The sequence below is a fragment of the Pongo pygmaeus genome, chromosome 6, assembly GCF_028885625.2.
Source record: "Pongo pygmaeus isolate AG05252 chromosome 6, NHGRI_mPonPyg2-v2.0_pri, whole genome shotgun sequence".
NCBI lineage: Eukaryota > Metazoa > Chordata > Mammalia > Primates > Hominidae > Pongo > Pongo pygmaeus.
The window spans coordinates 129,481,119-129,503,367 of record NC_072379.2 but is presented as its reverse complement, the minus strand read 5'-3'; the positions used below and the strand labels follow the sequence as shown (position 1 = coordinate 129,503,367).

Sequence of the window (22,249 nt, the reverse complement as noted above, 5' to 3'; positions counted from 1 at the left end):
CCAATCCCTGATGCCAAAATGGTTGGAGATTGCTGATCTATAGGATCATTGAGCAATTAAAAACATAAAATTTTTGTATGTTTGAAAGGTTTTGGAAATCTGAAAGTTATGTTGTACACATAATAAAAGAGGGGTAAGTGTGGGGTATGGGACAGGGAAGAAACCTAGGGCCATTTTCTTTCATTTAATATCTTCTTTATGACCTGCCTTTATGACTTCTACTACTTGTCTCTTCGTCCTCTGCTTTTTCTGGTGCCCTTTGTCTACGTGTATCCTTCAATCCAAAGTTTCCTGTCCCACTTCTGAATTTCCTCCCAGGAAGTGGTCTTTTTTTAGTAATATATTTTTCTTTCCGTTTTTCAGCAGAACACAATTTATACATTAAAACCTATCACATTGCATTTGATTAACATCAGTTACCTATGTGTGAATGTGTAAGACATCTAAATACAAGAGTTCCTGATTCTGGAATATAATTGGCTGAGTTTTATAGCAGAGAATATACTAGTACTCTCTTTCTTCCAGGGGAGTTTCCTGGAAGTAAAGCTTGTTATGATAACGTTATTTAAACACCATTCTGTTGACTGTCCATCCCCATCCTATTCTTCCTCTTTGATTACTTCCTTTTACACACCTCTCCTAGCTTACATATACTCACCTTTGTAACAGGTATGGGAGAAAATACTTCTGGTTTATCAGTTGCTCCAGGAGTAGAGACACAAAATAGACCAAGAGCTACATAGTTTTCTTCCTCTTGGGAAATGTCTGTGATTTTCAAAGAAAACTAACTCATGTTTCTAAGCTTCTAGTGACCATGCATTATTTATTCGCATTTTTTTTTCTGTATTTAGCACATGATGAAGATAAGCTATGATGTGGTTAAGCGCTGGATCAATGAAGCCCAAGAAGCTGCATCAAGTGATAATATTATGGTCCAGGTACTGTCATTGAATCACATTAGCTTGTCTCAGGATCAGCATTCTTTAAACCTGTATTGTAGGGGCAGTGTATTGATTCCCTACATAAACATTAACTACACGCAAATTAAGCAGCTACTAGTACGTATTCTGAAGTAGGAATCTTACTAATTATGATTACTGCCATTTGAATACTGCCCTTCAAGTGTTTCATAGAAGCTAGATGACCCTTTGTAGGAATATTTGGGAAAGATTGTTATATTCAGTAGTAGATTGAGATGCTCATTGCAGTCTTTTATTTGAAAAATAATTTGTGTAAAAAGATAATTCCAAGTTCTGAGGCCTTGATTATAGGCATTATAAAAATCATACAGAGCAGCTTTTACTTCATGAAACTTTGAAACCATTTTGTCAAAAAAGAGCTTCTTTTGATATTTATTAGGTTATTCTTAAGAGGAACAAGATTAAATTCTTCACTGGGAATTGTATGTAAAGTACCCCATTTTATTTGAGAGGGTGTTTATGCCCTTTTGTTGTTTATAACTTCTATGGTAGCATATTCAGTTATTAGGAAACAGAGTAGTCATTTTTCCCTTGGGAAACACTCTCGTTCTCCTGACTCTGATCATGTGTTTTTATACGAAGTGTCAAGATAATGACACTCTTGTAGCCTGCTTTAGGAGATTAATCCTTTAATTACTAAGGTGGCCACAGATGATGTAAAGCCACTCGTAGAGACATATAGCACCAGTAAAGCCCTGGACTTGAGAGCGTGTGTACTGAGGATGTGTGAGCCAGTGTTGAGCCTGCTAAAGCCATCTTCAGATTGTATGTCACCTCCCTTATACCTGCCAGTCTGAATTGACAGCTTCTGGGGGGTAAATTAGAAATGTTTAATCTTTTTAGTCTTGCCTGTGTTTAGTTCAGTGTGAAAAAAATATTTGTTTACATGTGACCTGGGTATTTTAAAGAAATCTTTAATCTAGTTCCATGTAATTCTATTTTTGTGTAAATATTTTGACGTCTTTCTAATCCGTGTGCTACCTTCTTTTTCATGTTCTTTAGTACCATGCATTGGGAGTCCTGTATCACCTTAGAAAGAATGATCGACTTGCTGTTTCCAAGATGTTGAATAAGTTTACTAAATCTGGTCTCAAGTCACAGTTTGCTTACTGCATGCTGATCCGAATTGCCAGTCGCTTACTAAAAGAAACTGAGGATGGGTAAGTGTCTTCACCTAAAACTGGGTTGTTTTCCATTTGCAAAGTTAATATACCTTACAGTTTATTCCCTTTATGAATTTTTTTAGGGCAGTGCTGACTTTACAGATGACTTCGATGTTTTTCAATTTTTTTTAAAAATTATGGAATTTCAAGTCACACTTTTTTTTAACCTTAATGTATGCTCTTGTATATGTACTTAATTATTAATAGCACATTAACAAACTGATATTGAACAAAAAATGTATGCATTGATCATAAGATATATAGATAATTAAATATGAAAGTTGGCAGGGACATTAAGAATTATCCTATCTATCCCTTTTATTTTTATAAAAGAGAATGTTGAAGTACTGCATTTAGTGATTTGCCCAAGATCATTCCGCAAGTCTGAGGCACATAAGATGTGACCAGATATACTTTAGCAGTCTTTTGAAGGCTAGGGAAGGGCAGGAAAGAGAGATCTTTTGAGGTATAGTAAGCTGGGCATGGATCTAGGGAGCAAAGAAGACCCCTTCTGCAGCCTGAAGGCTTATGGCTGAGCTCTAAAATAAAGATTTCTTATGTGGCCTGGGAAACTGAGGTGTAACATAGAGAAAGATCTCTAGAATCTGCCACTACTACTAATGCCCTGCTGAAAGGGGAAGCCTGATCTGTTCCTTAGATCATTTGTAAACAGCAGATAACTGAATTTAATTAAAGCTGCAGCAAAGTCCTGACCCAGATCAACTTTAGCTGCCAAAAATGAAAAGCACTTTTCTAATGATAAGTATTATTTACATCAGTCTCTACTGCACCTTTATAAGCAGTGTCTAGCAAACAATCAAAAAACACAAAGAGGCAGGGACATGTAACCCATAAACAAAAGGAAAAAAAACAGTCAGTAGAAGCTGACTTACAGATGACCCACATACAGAAATTAGGAGGCAGTGACTTTAGAAATTACTAGGCAGTGACTTCTAAACAACTTTTGTAAAGTGAACACCAAAGGAGTTTTGTAAAGTGAACTTTTGTAACTTTTGTAAATTACGTCTTTCCACTAAAGAGTGGAAAAGATGGACAAAATGTGTAAATGGGTAAGGAATTCAATAGATAAATAGAAACTAGAAAAAAAAATCTTGAACCAAGAAATACAATATCAAAAATAAAAATTTATTTGAAGCACTTAATAGCAGATTGGACACAGTGGAAAAAAGATTAGAGAACTTAAAGACAAGTCAATAGAAATTGTCCAAACTGAAGCATAGGGAGAAAAATAAGAAAAGAAAATAAAAGAATAGAACGTCTGAAGCCTAGGGAATATATCAAAAAGCCTAATACTTGTGTAACGAGTCTCAGAAGGAAAGGAAACAGAATGGAGCAGAATAAATCTTTGAAGAGATAATGGATATGTTAGTCTGTTTTCATGCTGCTGATAAAGACATACCCGAGACTGGGCAATTTACAAAAGGAAGAAGTTTAATGGACTTACAATTCCATGTGGCTGGGGAAGCCTCACAATCATGGTGGAAGGCAAGGAGGAACAAGTCACGTCTTGAATGGATGGCAGCAGGCAAAGAGAGAGAGCGCTTGTGCAGGGAAACTCCCATTTTTAAAACCATCAGATCTCATGAGACTTACTATCATGAGAACAGCACGGGAAGGACTTGCCCCCATGATTCAGTTACCTCCCACTTGGTCCCTCCGATAACACGTGGAAATTCAAGATGAGATTTGGATGGGGACACAGGCAAATCATATCAATGGATGAGAATTTTCCAAAATGAATGAAAGGGGCTGGGTGCGGTGGCTCACGGCTGTAATCCTAGCACTTTGGGAGGCTGAGGCAGGTGAATCGCTTGAGCTCAGGAGTTCGAGACAAGCCTGAGTAACATGGCGAAACCCCATCTCTATCAGAAGAAAATACAAAAATTAGCCAGGCATGGTGACACAGGCCTGTGGTCCCAGCTACTCAGGAGGCTGAGGTGGGAGGATCGGTTGAGCATGGGAGGCTGGGAGGCGGAGGTTACAGTGACTTGAGATGTCACCACTGCACTCCAACCCAGGTGACAGAGTGAGATCCCCATCTCAAAAAATAACAACAAACCCAAAATGAATCCAAGATGGCCAGTGACACTCAAGCAGGATAAATAAAAGCCACACCTAATCATAACCTAGTCATATATATCACAAGTAAAAATTTGAAACCAAAAGAGAAAGAATCAAAGAAAAGCTTGAAAGTTGCCGTTTTTTTAAAAAAAGGCACATTAGATTCATTAGATTCAGGGAAACAAAAATAAGAATGGTTGACTTCTCATTAGAAAAATGGATACGAGAGGATAATGGACATCTTAAAATTGTTGAAACAAATAACTGAAAATCTAGAGTTCTGTACTCTAAAAGTATTCTTCCAAATGAAGGTGAAATTAAAACATTTTCAACCAGGAAGAAACAAAAACCCGAAAGGATTTGTGTCCGCATACCTGCATCATGAAGGATGCTAAAAGGAGTTTTTCCAGCTAAAAAGAAATGATAGTAGGTGGATGCCTGGATCTTCAGGAGGAATGAAGAACAAGAGAAAGGGTAAATGTGTAGGTAAATTAAAAGGTAAATATGTAGGTAAATTATAAATATATACAATTTTTACTAAAACCAGCAGCAAATTGTGGGGCTTATATATATGTAGAAGTGAAATATATGAAAATAGTAGTATGAAGGGCATGAGGGAGAAAAATGGACATTTGTAAAGTTTTTGTATCATTCATGCAGTAGTATATTGTTTGATGATACACTGTGATAAGGATGAATGTTGTAATCTCTTGAGGATGAATATTATAACTAACAAAAATCTTTGTAAAACGTATAGATCTTAAATGTCAACAGAGAAGATAAAATGGAATATTTAAAAATATTTGGTTGAGCTTCCTCCTTCCAATAATGGTGTAGCTTGGCCAGCTTAATCCTCCTGCAAATAATATTTGTCATTAGTACAAAGCTATGCCTTCCCAAAATGAAGATAACCCACAACAGTATGAAAATATTGGGGAGTGGTGAAAAGCAAGCAAAAACTGGAGGGAAGCAGTTGATGCCTGAAAGACAAAAGCTATACTGGGTGAAATTTGTGTTTTTTTTTGCTATTCTCCTGAAGGCATTCTATAATTCCTCAGTGTAGGATGACAGAAAGCTACAGTATTTCTGGACAGAGTGGTCAAGACAGTTTGAGGTTGGAAGAGTAACTGAAAACTTAGAATGGAAAACCTGGAAAAGAGGGAGCCATAAAAGGAATGAGTCTCAAAATGAATTTTAAGCTCTGCAAAAATCACTGGCTGACCAACTGAACTTACATATATATAGGAGAATACTCTAGGAGACCTGCCAAAAGCAGTAGTTGTAAGATGAAAGAACTGAATGGAGAATTCAGCTGCAACTCACTATGGAGGAAATAAAGTTTGGAGTTTGATCCCAGCCAAGCTTCGTGCTAAAGAAACTCCATAAGTTCTAGAGTCTTTACAGTATATCATTACAAGGTTTAATGATGGTAAAAATTACCAGAAGTACAAAGAATTTGGAAAATGTGACTAGTAGGCAAGAGAAAAAGCAATCAATAGAAACTGACCCTGATATGATCCAGACATTGGAATTAGCAAACAAAAACTTTGTAGCATCTATTATAAATTTGTCCATGACTTTATTTATTTATTTATTTATTTATTTATTTATTTATTTATTTATTACAGAGTCTCTCACTCTGTTGTGAAGCCTGGACTGCAGTGGCGTGATCCTGGCTCACTGCAACCTCTGCCTTCCACGTTCAAGCAGTCCTCTCACCTCAGCCTCCCAAATAGCTGGGACTACAGGGATGCACCACCACACCTGGCTAATTTTTGTGCTTTTTGTAGAGATGGGGTTTCGCAGTGTTGCCTAGGCTGGTCTCAAACTCCTGAGCTCAAGCAATCAATCTGCCTCAGCCTCCCAAAGTGCTGGTATTATAGGTGTGCACCACTGCACCCAGCCTTGTCCATGACTTTAATGGTAAATAGTTATCATGAATGAACAGGGGAAATGGAAACTACAAAAAGAGCTAAGTAGAAATTCTAGAGCTTAAAAATACTGTCAGGATTCAACCAGAAAAGTAGAACCTGGAGGATATAAATAGTAGAGATTTGTTTATTGATTATGTAATTTGGGGGCCAGCTAAGCAAATCTAAAATTCATAGGATAGGCTGTCAGGAAGGGAAGATTGCAGGGAGGCTGGAACTCAGGGACACAGGCCAAAGTTGCTCTCCATGGGTGAACTTTGTCATTTCACATTTTACTGTAAACAGCAAGATAAAACTGGGTCACATCTTCATTTTTGGAATTTTCCTCGAGTAAATATCCAACTTCGTCATTTACAAGTTCTGCTTCACAAATAACTACAGGGCACAAATTCACTAAACTCTCTGCCAATACATAATAACAAGGATCTACCTTACTCAAGTTTACATTAACATGTTTTTCACTTCCTTCTGAGCCCTCACTACAGCGTCTTTTAAGTCCAGATTTCTGTAGGCAGTTCATAAGCCCTGATCAGCAGTGTCCTTAAAAACCAGATCGATCGATCTTTCTTTCTCCTTCCTTCCTTCCTTCTCTTTCTTTTCTCTCCTCCTTTCTTTTCTTTTCTTTCTCTGTCTCTCTTTCTTTTTCTTTCTTTCTCTTTCTCTTTCTTTCTCTCTCTCTCTCTTTCTTTCTTTTTTTTTAAATTTTTTTATTTTAAAGTCTTCCTCTGCTGCCCAGGCTGGAGTACAGTGGCACAGTCTCAGCTCACTACAACCTCCGCTTCCTGGGTTCAAGCCATTCATATGCCTCAGCCTCCTGAGTAGCTGGGACTATAGGCATCCCAGCACTTTGGGAGGCTGAGGTTAAGATCAGATTTCTTATAAGTCTCTTCAAAACTAGGCTTTCTCCATCATGCTCCTCAAAATTCTTCCAAGCTTCCACCCAGTGCCTAATTCCAGTCAGTTCTACGATTTGAGGTATTTGTTGCAGTAACACTTCACTTACAGGTACCAAAATCTGTTAGTTTTTTTTATTGCTGCCATAACAAATTACCATTAAATGTAATGGCTTACAACAAGATCCATTTATTATCTCAGATCTGTAGATTAGAAGTCTGACACAGGCCTCATGGGGCTAAAGTGAAGATGTTGGTGGAGTGCTGTTGCTTACTGGAGGCTTTGAGGAAGAATCCACTTCCAATCTCGTTTAAGTCGTTGGCCAAATTCATTTCCTTGAGACTGTAGGTTGTAGGTCTCTGTTTCCTTGCTGGCTTTCAGCTGGAGGTTAGTCTGTGCCTCTAGAGGTTGCCTGTATTCCTTCTCATGCTTTCAGTGAACAACTAAAGGCCTCTCTTGAGTCCCTTGCATGTTGATTCATACATGTCAGAGCCAGCAATGGTGTGTTGAGCTGCACTTTGAATCTCTCTGATTTGCCTTTCTGCCACATTTCTTCTGCCGCCTCTTTCAGCACATCTGCTTTAAAGTGCTCATGTGATTAGATTGCACCTACCTGGGTAGTTTAGGTGACAGTTTTAATTATATCAGCACAGTTCCTTTGCCATGTTGTAACGTAACATATTCATCAGTTCTAGGAATGAAGACATAGACATCTCTGGGGGGGCCATTCTGCCCCAGCAAGTGCAATAACTGAATCAGATAATTTGTTGAATGGACTTAACAGCAGATTAGAGATGGCTGATGAGAGAGTCAAAGAGAGTTAGTGAGTTTGAAGATAGAGCAAGAGAAAGTAGCTAATTTGAAGAACAGAGAGAAAACAGATTAAAGAAAATAAAGAGCCTTGAAGAACTGTGTGATAAGATCAAGTGGCCTAACACATATGTAATTGGAATCCGGAAGCAAAGATGATAGAATGGAGCAAAAAAGATATATGAAGAAATAATGACCAATTTTTCCCAGTATGGGTTTATTCTAGTAGTATAAGGTTGATCTAACAGTAAAACATAGCATAATATACCTCATTTTAAAAATACAGAAGAGTCTTAATGCCTTAATGGGTGCAGAAAAAAGCAGTTGATAAAATTTAATGGCAATTCATGATTGAAATCTCTGTCACCAGGACTGGAAGGGAACATGATTATTCTGACAACAGTACAAAAAAACTCCATTAAACTTTATACTTATTGGTGGACTATTAAAAGCTTTCCCCTTGAGATTGTGGATGAGAGAGACAAAAATGCCTGCTATTTTTATTTTTTAAATAGTATTTTGCTAGAAGCCTTACTTTGTGCAATAAGTGAAGAAAATAAAATATCTAAAAATTTGAAAGGAGGACGTAACACTGTATTTGGAGACAATATGGCTGTATATATAGGAAATGCAAAATAACCTGTACATTATCTATTAGAGCTCATATGTAAATTTACCAGTGTTGCTGGTCAATATCCAAAGTCGTTTTATTTCTTATTCCAGCAACCCATCAAAAAGATGGTACAATTTATAATTATATTGAAATCAAATCCTTGGGAATGTATCTACTAAAATTTGTGTATATTTCTACACAGAAAATTACACAATATTAAAGTATGACCTAAGTAAATGAGGTATATAACATTTATGGAATATTCAATGTTGTAAAGATACATCTTCTTAAATTGACCTATAAATTCCACAAACCCCTAATTACAATCCCAATTGGCTTCTTATAAATAACCAAACAGAAATGCATACATTTGTGTGTTAAAAGACATACAGTTGAGATCCTTGAACAACATGGGTTTGAACTGCATGGGTCCACTTACACATGGATTTTCTTCCACCTCTGCCACCCTTGAGACATCAAGACCTCCTCTTCCATGCCAGCCTACTCAATGTAAGATGATGAGGATGAAGACCTTTATGATGATCGACTTTCACTTAATGAATAGTTATATCTTCTCTTCCTTATGATTTTCTTAATATTTTCTTTTCTCTAGCTTACTTTATTGTAAGAATACAATATATATTACATATAACATAAAACGTGTTAATGAACTATTTTTGTTATCAACAAGATGATTAATAGTAGGTTATTAGTGATGTTTTGGGGGAGTCAAAAGTTACATGTGAATTTGCAGCTACATGGGGATTGGCATTGTTAACCCCATGTTGTTCGAGGATCAACTGTACAAGATGCCTACAGTACTGTTATTCATAATTGCCGCAAAATTTTTTTTTTTTTTTTTTGAGACTGAGTTTTGCTCCTGTTGCCCAGGCCAGAGTGTAATGGTGCCATCTTGGCTTACTGCAACCTCTGCCTCCCGGGTTCAAGTGATTCTCCTGCCTCAGTCTCCCCAGCAGCTGGTATTGCAGGCATGCGCCACCAAGCCCTGCTAATTTTTTGTATTTTTAGTAGAGACGGAGTGTGACCATGTTCGCCAGGCTGGTCTTGAACTCCTGACCTCAGGTGATCCACCTGCCTCGGCCTCCCAAAGTGCTGGGATTACAGGCGTGAGCCACCATGCCCAGATTGCCACAAAATGGAAGCAGTCCAAATGTCTATCAGTGCTAGAATCAAAAAATAAATTGTGGTATATTCATATAGTCAAATAGTATACAATAATGGAAATGAACAATTACTGTTAAATATAATCACATAAATACATCTCACCAAGAAGTCATACACAAATGAATACATTTTATATAGTTCCATTTATGTTTATTTTAGACTTAACATAGGCACAACTAACCTATGTTATTGAAAGTTAGTATAATGATTATCTCTGAGGTAGGAGCACATTAATTTTGTAGTAATTCACGTATGATTTTCATACTGTCATGTGTAACACCAGATTAAAAGAATAGTAAATATTTATTTTTCCATATAATTTTTGCAGGTCAGGGGTTTGAGAGTGTCTTAGCTGGATGGTTCTTATTTGGGGTAGAAAAGTTGATAATTCTGAACTGATGTTTAAAAATAATTTTTTTTAAATTAGTAACAAGCTCTAAAATTCCAGAGGATGACAACATGATAAATAATGGTGTAGAAGATGGTATTAGTTTATGGCCATACCACCTTAAACAAGCCAGGTTTCATCTGATCTTGGAAGCTAAGCAAGGTTGGGCCTGGTTAGTACTTGGATGCGAGACTGTCTGGTAATACTGGATGCTGTAGGCTTTAAAAAAAAAAAGGAAAGTGGTTGGCCGGGTGCAGTGGCTCACAGCTGTAGTCCCAGCACTTTGGGAGGCCGAGGCAGGAGGATCACTTGAGGTCAGGAGTTCGAGACCAGCCTGGCAAATATGGTGAAACCCCCGTCTCTACTGAAAATACAAAAATTAGCTGGGTGTGATGGTGTGTGCCTGTAATCCCAGCTATTCAGGAGGCTGAGCAGGAGAATTGCTTGAAACCAGGAGGCAGAGGTTGCAGTGAGCTGAGACTGTGCCACTACACTCCAGCCTGGGCAACAGAGCGAGACTTTGTCTCAACAAAAGTAAAAAAAGGAAGGTGGTATTAGATGGAAGTAAAAGTATGCTGTGTATGTGTGTTGTCATCTTGTATGGGAGGAAAATATGGTAATAATATAAAACTTTATTGTAATATTATAGATATAGCTAATATAATATTTAATTATATAAAGAACGTAAATTGAATGTAAAGCTTTCAAAATGTCAAAGAAAATGGAGTGAGGAAAAGTTGATTGAAAATTGATAAGGAGGGGGTGGAGCGAAGATGGCTGAATAGGAACAGCTCCGGTCTACAGCTCCCAGCCTGAGCGACGCAGAAGACAGATGATTTCTGCATTTCCATCTGAGGTACCGGGTTCATCTCACTAGGGGGTGCCAGACAGTGGGTGCAGGACAGTGGATGCAGCACACCGTGCATGAGCTGAAGCAGGGCAAGGCATTGCCTCACTCGGGAAGTGCAAGGGGTCAGGGAGTTCCCTTTCCTAGTCAAAGAAAGGGGTGACAGACAGCACCTGGAAAATCAGGTCACTCCCACCCTAATACTGCGCTTTTCCAACGGGCTTATAAAACGGCGCACCAGGAGATTCTATCCCGCACCTGGCTCGGAGGGTCCTACGCCCACGGAGTCTCGCTGATTGCTAGCACAGCAGTCTGAGATCAAACTGCAAGGTGGCAGCAAGGCTGGGGGAGGGGCGCCTGCCATTGCCCAAGCTTGATTAGGTAAACAAAGCAGCTGGGAAGCTCGAACTGGGTGGAGCCCACCACAGCTCAAGGAGGCCTGCCTGCCTCTGTAGGCTCCACCTCTGGGGGCAGGGCATAGACAAACAAAAAGACAGCAGTAACCTCTGCAGACTTAAATGTCCCTGTCTGACAGCTTTGAAGAGAGTAGTGGTTCTCCCAGCACGCAGCTGGAGATCTGAGAACGGGCAGACTGCCTCCTCAAGTGGGTCCTTGACCCCCGAGCAGCCTAACTGGGAGGCACCCCCCAGTAGGGGCAGACTGACACCTCACACGGCTGGGTACTCCTCTGAGACAAAACTTCCAGAGGATTGATCAGGCAGCAGCATTTGCGGTTCACCAAGATCCGCTGTTCTACAGCCACCGCTGCTGCTACCCAGGCAAACAGGGTCTGGAGTGGACCTCTGGCAAACTCCAACAGACCTGCAGCTGAGGGTCCTGTCTGTTAGAAGGAAAACTAACAAACAGAAAGGCCATCCACACCAAAAACCCTTCTGTACGTCACCATCGTCAAAGACCAAAAGTAGATAAAACCACAAAGATGGGGAAAAAACAGAGCAGAAAAACTGGAAACTCTAAAAAGCAGGGCACCTCTCCTCCTCCAGAGGAACGCAGCTCCTCACCAGCAACGGAACAAAGCTGGACAGAAAATGACTTTGACAAGCTGAGAGAAGAAGGCTTCAGACGATCAAACTACTGCGAGCTGCAGAAGGAAATTGAAACCAATGGCAAAGAAGTTAAAAACTTTGAAAAAAAATTAGACGAATGGATAACTAGAATAACCAATGCAGGGAAGTCCTTAAAGGAGCTAATGGAGCTGAAAGCCAAGGCTCGAGAACTACGTGAAGAATGCAGAAGCCTCAGGAGCTGATGTGATCAACTGGAAGAAAGGGTATCAGTGATGGAACACGAAATGAATGAAATGAAGCGAGAAGGGAAATTTAGAGAAAAAAGAATAAAAGCAAATGAACAAAGCCTCCAAGAAATATGGGACTGTGTGAAAAGACCAAATCTACATCTGATTGGTGTACCTGAAAATGACGGGGAGAATGGAACCAAGTTGGAAAACACTCTGCAGGATATTATCCAGGAGAACTTCCCCAATCTAGCAAGGCAGGCCAACATTCAGATTCAGGAAATACAGAGAACGCCACAAAGATACTCCTCGAGAAGAGCAACTCCAAGACACATAATTGTCAGATTCACCAAAGTTGAAATGAAGGCAAAAATGTTAAGGGCAGCCAGAGAGAAAGGTCGGGTTACCCACAAAGGGAAGCCCATCATATAACAGTGGATCTCTCAGCAGAAACTCTACAAGCCAGAAGAGAGTGGGGGCCAATATTCAACATTCTTAAAGAAAAGAATTTTCAACCCAGAATTTCATATCCAGCCAAACTAAGCTTCATAAGTGAAGGAGAAATAAAATCCTTTACAGACAAGCAAATGCTGAGAGATTTTGTCACCACCAGGCCTGCCCTAAAAGAGCTCCTGAAGGAAGCACTAAACATGGAAAGGAACAACTGGTACCAGCCACTGCAAAAACATGCCAAAATGTAAAGACCATCAAGGCTAGGAAGAAACTGCATCAACTAACGAGCAAAATAACCAGCTAACATCATAATGACAGGACCAAATACACACATAACAATATTAACTTTAAATGTAAATGGGCTAAATGTGCCAATTAAAAAGACACAGACTGGCAAATTGGATAAAGAGTCAAGACCCATCAGTGTGCAGTGTTCAGGAGACGCATCTCACGTGCAGAGACACACATAGGCTCAAAATAAAGGGATGGAGGAAGATGTACCAAGCAAATGGAAAACAAAAAAAAGGCAGGGGTTGCAATCCTAGTCTCTGATGAAACAGACTTTAAACCAACAAAGATCAAAAGAGACAAAGAAGGCCATTACATAATGGTAAAGGGATCAATTCAACAAGAAGAGTTAACTGTCCTAAATATATATGCACCCAATACAGGAGCACCCAGATTCATAAAGCAAGTCCTTAGAGACCTACAAAGAGACTTAGACTCCCACACAATAATAATGGGAGATTTTAACACCCCACTGTCAACATTAGACAGATCAACGAGACAGAAAGTCAACAAGGATACCCAGGAATTGAACTCAGCTCTGCACCAAGCGGATCTAATAGACATCTACAGAACTCTCCACCCCAAATCAACAGAATATACATTTTTTTCAGCACCACACCACACCTATTCCAAAATGGACCACAGAGTTGGAAGTAAAGCACACCTCAGCAAATGTAAAAGAACAGAAATTGTAACAAACTGTCTCTCAGATCACAGTGCAATCAAACTAGAACTCAGGACTAAGAAACTCACTCAAAACTGCTCAACTACGTGGAAACTGAACAACCTGCTCCTGAATGAGTACTGGCTACATAACGAAGTGAAGGCAGAAATAAAGATGTTCTTTGAAACCAACAAGAAAAAAGACACAACATACCAGAATCTCTGGGACACATTCAAAGCAGTGTGTAGAGGGAAATTTATAGCACTAAATGCCCACAAGAGAAAGCAGGAAAGAATCCAAAATTGACACCCTAATGTCACAATTAAAAGAACTAGGAAAGCAAGAGCAAACACATTCAAAAGCTAGCAGAAGGCAAGAAATAACTAAAATCAGAGCAGAACTGAAGGAAATAGAGACACAAAAAACCCTTCAAAAAATTAATGAATCCAGGAGCTGGTTTTTTGAAAAGATCAACAAAATTGATAGACCGCTAGCAAGACTAATAAAGAAGAAAAGAGAGAAGAATCAAATAGATGCAATAAAAAATGATAAAGGGGATATCACCACCGATCCCACAGAAATACAAACTACCATCAGAGAATACTACAAACACCTCTATGCAAATAAACTAGAAAATCTAGAAGAAATGGATACATTCCTCGACACGTACACTTTCCCAAGACTAAACCAGGAAGAAGTTGAATCTCTGAATAGACCAATAACAGGCTCTGAAATTGTGGCAATAATCAGTAGCTTACCAACCAAAAAAAGTCCAGGACCAGATGGATGCACAGCCGAATTCTACCAGAGGTACAAGGAGGAGCTGGTACCATTCCTTCTGAAACTATTCCAATCAATAGAAAAAGAGGGAATCCTCCCTAACTCATATTATGAGGCCAGCATCATCCTGATATCAAAGCCTGGTAGAGACACAACCAAAAAAGAGAATTTTAGACCAATATCCTTGATGAACATTGATGCAAAAATCCTCAATAAAATACTGGCAAACCGAATCCAGCAGCACATCAAAAAGCTTATCCAGCATGATCAATTGGGCTTCATCCCTCGGATGCAAGGCTGGTTCAACATACGCAAATCAATAAATGTAATCCAGCATATAAACGGAACCAAAGACAAAAACCACATGATTATCTCAATAGATGCAGAAAAGGCCTTTGACAAAATTCAACGCTTCATGCTAAAAACTCTCAATAGATTAGGTATTGATGGGATGTATATCAAAATAATAAGAGCTATCTATGACAAACCCACAGCCAATATCATACTGAATGGGCAAAAACTGGAAGCATTCCCTTTGAAAACTGGCACAAGACAGGGATGCCCTCTCTCACCACTCCTATTCAACATAGTGTTGGAAGTTCTGGCCAGGGCAATTAGGCAGGAGAAGGAAATAAAGGGCATTCAATTAGGAAAAGAGGCAGTCAAATTGTCCCTGTTTGCAGATGACATGATTGTATATCTAGAAAACTCCATTGTCTCAGCCCAAAATCTCCTTAAGCTGATAAGCAACTTCAGCAAAGTCTCAGGATACAAAATCAGTGTACAAAAATCACAAGCATTCTTATACACCAATAACAGACAAACAGAGAGCCAAATCATGAGTGAACTCCCATTCACAATTGCTTCAAAGAGAATAAAATACCTAGGAATCCAACTTACAAGGGATGTGAAGGACCTCTTCAAGGAGAACTACAAACCACTGCTCAAGGAAATAAAAGAGGATACAAACAAATGGAAGAACATTCCATGCTCATGGGTAGGAAGAATCAATATCGTGAAAATGGCCATACTGCCCAAAGTAATTTATAGATCCAGTGCCATCCCCATGAAGCTACCAATGACTTTCTTCACGGAATTGGAAAAGACTACTTTGAAGTTCATATGGAACCAAAAAAGAGCTCGCATCGCCAAGTCAATCCTAAACCAAAAGAACAAAGCTGGAGGCATCACGCTACCTGACTTCAAACTATACTACAAGGCTACAGTAACCAAAACAGCATGGTACTGGTACCAAAACAGAGATATAGATCAATGGAACAGAACAGAGCCCTCAGAAATAATGCCACATATCTACAACCATCTGATCTTTGACAAACCTGAGAAAAACAAGCAATGGGGAAAGGATTCCCTATTTAATAAATGGTGCTGGGAATACTGGCTAACCATATGTAGAAAGCTGAAACTGGATCCCTTCCTTACACCTTATACAAAAATTAATTCAAGATGGATTAAAGACTTAAATGTTAGACCTAAAACCATAAAAACCCTAGAAGAAAACCTAGGCATTACCATTCAGGACATAGGCATGGGCAAGGACTTCATGTCTAAAACACCAAAAGCAATGGCAACAAAAGCCAAAATTGACAAATGGGATCTAATTAAACTAAAGAGCTTCTGCACAGCAAAAGAAACTGCCATCAGAGTGAACAGGCAGCCTACAAAATGGGAGAAAATTTTCGCAACCTACTCATCTGACAAAGGGCTAATATCCAGAATCACAATGAACTCAAACAAATTTACAAGAAAAAAAACAACCCCATCAAAAAGTGGGCGAAGGATATGAACAGACACTTCTCAAGACATTCATGCAGCCAAAAAACACATGAATAAATGCTCATCATCACTGGGCATCTGAGAAATGCAAATCAAAACTGCAATGAGATACCATCTCACACCAGTTAGAATGGCAATCATTAAAAAGTCAGGAAACAACAGGTGCTGGAGAGGATGTGGAGAAATAGGAACACTTTTACACTGTTGGTGGGACTGTAAACTAGTTCAACCATTGTGGAAGTCAGTGTGGCGATTCCTCAGGGATCTAGAACTAGAAATTCCATTTGACCCAGCCATCCCATTACTGGGTATATACCCAAAGGATTATAAATCATGCTACTATAAAGACACATGCACACGTATGTTTATTGCGGCACTATTCACAATAGCAAAGACTTGGAACCAACCCAAATGTCCAACAATGATAGACTGGATTAAGAAAATGTGGCACATATACACCATGGAATACTATGCAGCCGTAAAAAAATGAAGAGTTCATGTCCTTTGTAGGGACATAGATGAAACTGGAAACCATCATTCTTAGCAAACTGTCGCAAGGACAAAAAACCAAACACTGCATGTTCTCACTCATAGGTGGGAATTAAACAATGAGAACACATGGACACAGGAAGGGAAACATCACACTCCGGGGACTGTTGTGGGGTGGAGGGAAGGGGGAGGGATAGCATTAGGAGATATACCTAATGCTAAATGACGAGTTAATGGGTGCAGCACACCAACATGGCACATGTATACATAGGTAACAAACCTGCACGTTGTGCACATGTACCCTAAAACTTAAAGTATAATAATAATAAAAAAAAAAGGAAAAAAAAAAGAAAATTGATCAGGAAAAAATTGATTGAGGTAAAGCCTTCAAATAGACAACAGGAAAGAAATCATGTAGAAGTAAGTGTAACTGTATGTGTTATCTCTTGCTATGTGGTATATTGGACCAAAAATTCACAGCTTATAAGTAATACTTATTATTCTCCAGTTGCTATGGTCAGGGATCTGAGAATCTGTCCAGTTTGATTCAAGGTCCCTCCCTCATATGAGTTTATAATCAAGTCGTTGGCCAAGCCTGCAGTCATCTGGGCCTGGAAGAACCACTTAGAATTTTACTTATATAGTTGTTGACAAGCCTCAGTTTCTCCCTGGCTGTTGGCCAGATGCTTTAGTTTCTCACTTTGAGAGCCTTCCCTCCTTCCTTTCCTTCCTTCCTTCCTTCTTTCCTTCCTTCCTTTTTTTATTATACTTTAAGTTCTGGGGTACATGTGCAGAATGTGTAGAACGTGCAGTTTTGTTGCATAGGTATACATGTGCCATGGTGGTTTGCTGCACCCATCAACCTGTCATCTACATTAGGTATTTCTCCTAATGCTATCCCTCCCCTGGCTTCCCACCCGCGACAGGCCCCGGTGTGTGATGTTCCTCTCCTTGTGTCCATGGGTTCTCATTGTTCAACTCCCACTTATGAGTGAGAACATGTGCGGTGTTTGGTTTTCTGTTCTTGTGTTAGTTTGTTGAGAATGATGGTTTCCAGTTTCATCCATGTCCCTGCAAAGGACATGAACTCATCCTTTTTTATGGCTGCATAGTATTCCATGGTGTATATGTGCCACATTATCTTTACCCAGTCTATCATTGATGGGCATTTGGGTTGGTTCCAAGTTTTTGCTATTGTGAATAGTGCCACAATAAACATACGTGTGCATGTGTCTTTATAGTAGAATGATTTATAATCCTTTGGGTATATACCCAATAATGGGATTGTTGGGTCAAATGGTATTTCTGGTTTAAATCCTTGAGGAATTGCCACACTGTCTTCCACAATGGTTGAACTAATTTACACTCCCACCAACAGTATAAAAGCGTTCCTATTTTTCCACATCCTCTCCAGCATCTGTTTCCTGACTTTTTAATGATTGACATTCTGAGTGGCGTGAGATGGTATCTCATTGTGGTTTTGATTTGCATTTCTCTAATGACCAGTTATGATGAGCTTTTTTCCTGCCTGAATGTTCTCACAGCATGGCAGCTGGCTTCTCCCAAAGCAAGGGAATTGAAAGAGTGAGCCATATATGGAAGTTGCAGTGTTTATAACCGAATCTCAAAAGTGACAGGCTATCACCTCTCATGTATTCCTTTGGTCACACACACTCTGGTGTATATAATGTCTACACAAGGATGTGGAATTGTAGAAGTGGATATTTTGGGGAGCCATCTTGGAGGCTGGCTAGAACACAAAATATAACATTTATCATAATGAATGTAATTGAATTTACATATTAAAAGAGGCTCAGATTGGGTAAACAAAATGAAACAAGAGACCTTTATGCCTTTGCAAAAGACACTTATAAACAAAATGACAGGAAACATTGAAAATAAATATATAAAAAATATATACTAACTATACACTCACACACATAAAAAATGCCATGTAACAATATTAATATAAGCCAAAATAGGAATCAGTGTGTAGAGCACTAAAAATGACAAAATGGGCCAGGCATAGTGGCTCACGCCTGTAATCCTAGCACTTTGGGAGGCCAAGGTGAGTGCATTGCCTGAGCCCAGGAGTTCGAGACCAGCCTGGGTAACATGGAAAAACCCTGTCTCTACTAAAAATACAAAAAAATTAGCCAGGTGTGGTGGCACGTTCCTGTAGTCCCAGCTACTTGGGAGGCTAAGGCATGAGAATCTCTTGAACCCGGGAGGCGGAGGTTGCAGTGAGCCAAGATTGTGCCACAACACTCCAGCCTGGGCGACAGCATCTCTGTCTCAAAAAATAAATAAATAAATAAAAATGACAAAATGGAATTTTGTATTTTGACAAAAGTAATGGTCTAAAAAAATATAGCAGGAACGAACTTGTATACACTTAATATTAACAATATATAGTTTCAAAATATGCACATCAAAATCTTAATAGAGGAAACTAAGTCCTCTTGATCTCTTCATGGAGACTTTAACACAGCTATCTCAGAAACTGAGAAATCAAATATAACAATGTAAGACTGTAACTGATTTGCATGTTACTGATAACAAAATTGACCTCCTATTTAGAACCCTACATCTAAGAGAGAATATACAGTATTAATTCTTTTAAAATTTTAAATTGAAAACTGTACTTATAGAAAACTGCATAAAACTTAATAGTTGTGTGTCCAATATATACAGTTGCTATGAAACGCCCTTAAAATGACCACATGCATTAGGAAGTAGCACATTTCTTTGTACCCCAGAAATGCTTTACATATCCTCCTTGATCATGATTATTTACCCCCAGAGGAAATTACTATCCTAATTTCATATCAAATTTTTCCTGGGTATGCATCCCAAAACAGTAAAGTTTAGTTTTGCCTTGTTTTGAACGCTCTGTCAATAGAATCATGTTATATTTTGTGTCGTCTTCTTTTTTCTTCTAGTGAAAGTATAGAGATTTACTGCAAAGAGAAATGTACAAACTCAAGAAAGGGGAGTGTGGGCATACTCAAGAGAGAGTTCCCTACAAGGGGGGTTTGGGGCTGCTACCTTTATGGGTCACTTTAACTAAGGGATAGAATATTTATGAAAATCTCTAGGAAAAGGTGGCGATGTCTCTGAACTGTAGTGCCACCCACTCATACCCAATGCGGGTGTTCTTGGAACTGTCATGGTGCCAATGGGTGTGTGACTTAGTATGTTAATGAGCATATAATGAGGTCCTAGGTGAAATCTAGGTCAAATCCAGTGCCATATTGGGTCTGGTTGGTCTTAACCAGCTCTGTTCACCTGCTGTTTTTCAGGGACTTACCAGCCCATAGCCTCCAGTCATGTGAAACTGCTGCCTGGAGTTTTCTATACTCAGGTGACCACCCAGTATTATTCCTGTCTCATTTTATCCCCCTCAGAGACTTCCATCCCTTATTCTTTAGGGTTGATGAGGGAGGAGGACAGTGTTCTATACCTGCTTCCTGCTGATTAGGGGCTTTGGCCCTGCCTGGCACCAGCATGGAAACCTCTGGCTGCCTGCTCTAAGGGTCCCAAGGGTGGGTCATCAGAAGAGTCTGCATCTGAGGCAGGGATTGCTTGGAATCCTTGTATGACCATCATTTTGATGTGGAACTTTTGCAACCTAGAAGACATAACTTTACAAAGAGGTTAAACAAGCAAGGACTAAAAACCAATAATAAGAGGATAGCTACTAGAAGTCCTAGGGAAGGTAGGAACCGTGTCACACTAGGTAGGTAGCCTTTGATGGGGTCCCAGATGGCTTGCATGGTAGAGTTATTGAAATTGTTTAGCTGGATAGCCTGTTGGTAAATCTTTTGAACTTGTAGTTCAGCTAATACTGAATTGTTAGTATAAGAACAGAAGATGGGGTTTATTGCAGTGCAAGCCACTCCAAGCAGTTGATGCTTTGGCCCAGTTAGGGCCTCATGCAGTGGCTTAGTAATGAGCTGAAATCCTGGGATCCAAATCGTGCCATACCTGGGAAAGTTACGAGTTGCTTCTTCATTTGTGAAGGTCTCGTCTTTAAGATAGCCTCCTTTTGTTTGACAGACAAGATCCGGTTTCCTGGGCTCAGGATGTACCCCGGATATTTTATTTCCATTTTAGAAATCTGGGCCTTAGATGGAGAGACCTGATAATCTTCTTTCTCCCAGGAAGTTTAGGACTTGAATGGTATTCTTATCTGAGTTCTCTTTAGTGGAACTATATACAAGGATGTCATCCATATATTGGAGTACGGCTTCCCTTTCTAGCTCTAGCTCCCTTAATTCTCATGCCAAGGCATTGCTGAACAAGTAAGGGCTGTCCCTAAAGCCCTGAGGCAGTACTGTGCAGGTGTACTGCTGGGTAATAATAGTTTCAGGATTAGTCCACTCAAAAGCAAACAAATATTGAGAGTCAGTGCGCAGAGGGATTAAAAAAAAAAAAAAAGCATCCTTGAGATCTTATACCATGAACCAGCCCTTGCTCTAATGTCCCAGCTTCCTACACTAGAAGCGGCAACCATTTCCTCCTACAGGTTTGCTGTTAGGGCTGTTTGGTCCTTGGGCGAAGAATCCCCCTGTGTGTCATTTGGGCCTGCTGTCTGTCCCATTGTTTGCCGTGCTGAGTCCTTTCAGCCTCTTCAGCCCTATCCCTATTATTGAATACCCTAAAAGCTACATGAAACATGTGATTAATAGGCATTTGGGATCCCAAAGCCAATTTCTGCACTTTCCTCCTCATGTTCCTTCTGATGTCAGATGCTGATAGACTAATAAAAGTATGTCCTTAGAAAAATTTGGCCAGCATCAATATTGGGGTCAATGTTAGTATATATTTTTTAGGGCCTTCACAAGCCTCCCCTGGAACACAGCAGGGTTTTCATCTTTTCTTTGAGTTATTTCCCTTATTTTATCATAGCTCACAGGCTTAGTGGTACATTTTTTTCATTCCTTTCACTAAACAAGTCATCACGTGATTTTTTTTTTTCTTAGATAAGCCTGGCCCTGTTGATAATTCCAATTAGGGCCACTGTTAGGCACAGACATGGCCTTTACAGTATATTGTTCGGGGTCCCAAGCCAACAAGTTGTCAGCATAAGCCTGGGCCTGTGCCCAAATACACTGCTTTTCCTCAGGGGTACAACACATGGACAAGATAATATGAATATGTCCCCAGGTTAACTCAGATGAGAGTGAAAGAGCCCAAAACCCCTCCATAACTTTAGTTAGGTCCTCTGAAAATTGGCCCAACCTCTGTCTGCAGTAGGCTAGATCAGACATCGAAAAAGGTATACACACCCAGATAGTCCCAGTGCCCCCACTGGCCACTACCCTAAGTGAGCATAACTTAGAATGGTCAAGAAGGTGGGAAATGCACTGTGGGCAACCCCAGCAGGGCTCTGCTCCTTCTGTAGAGAAGGGTGTGAAGGTTGGTAAGGAGATGGACTAGCAGGAGTCTGGGGGTACGTTTCCCAAAAGGGGGATCATGCAGGGTATCTGGTGTCCCATTTGGTTCCGCTGAAGGGCTGTGAGCATAACAAAGGCAGCAATTCCTGCGAGGGTCAAGGTTCTCTGATAAAGAGCCATGAAGGCTTGTATTAATACATATACTATTTCAGTCCACTTCTTCTGGTGTTTACA

General features: G+C 39.7%; 1 protein-coding gene across 2 annotated transcripts in view; it reads left to right on the top strand.

Annotated features, from left to right (window-relative positions):
• Positions 1–22,249, top strand: part of COPG2 (COPI coat complex subunit gamma 2) — a 164,177-nt gene that overhangs the window by 56,004 nt on the left and 85,924 nt on the right. For both annotated transcript variants that reach the window (XM_054497299.2, XM_054497300.2), the window contains exons 8-9: positions 852–938; positions 1,983–2,140. In XM_054497299.2, coding sequence (XP_054353274.1) covers positions 852–938; positions 1,983–2,140 — 245 coding nt within the window. The remainder of the gene's footprint in view (positions 1–851; positions 939–1,982; positions 2,141–22,249) is intronic.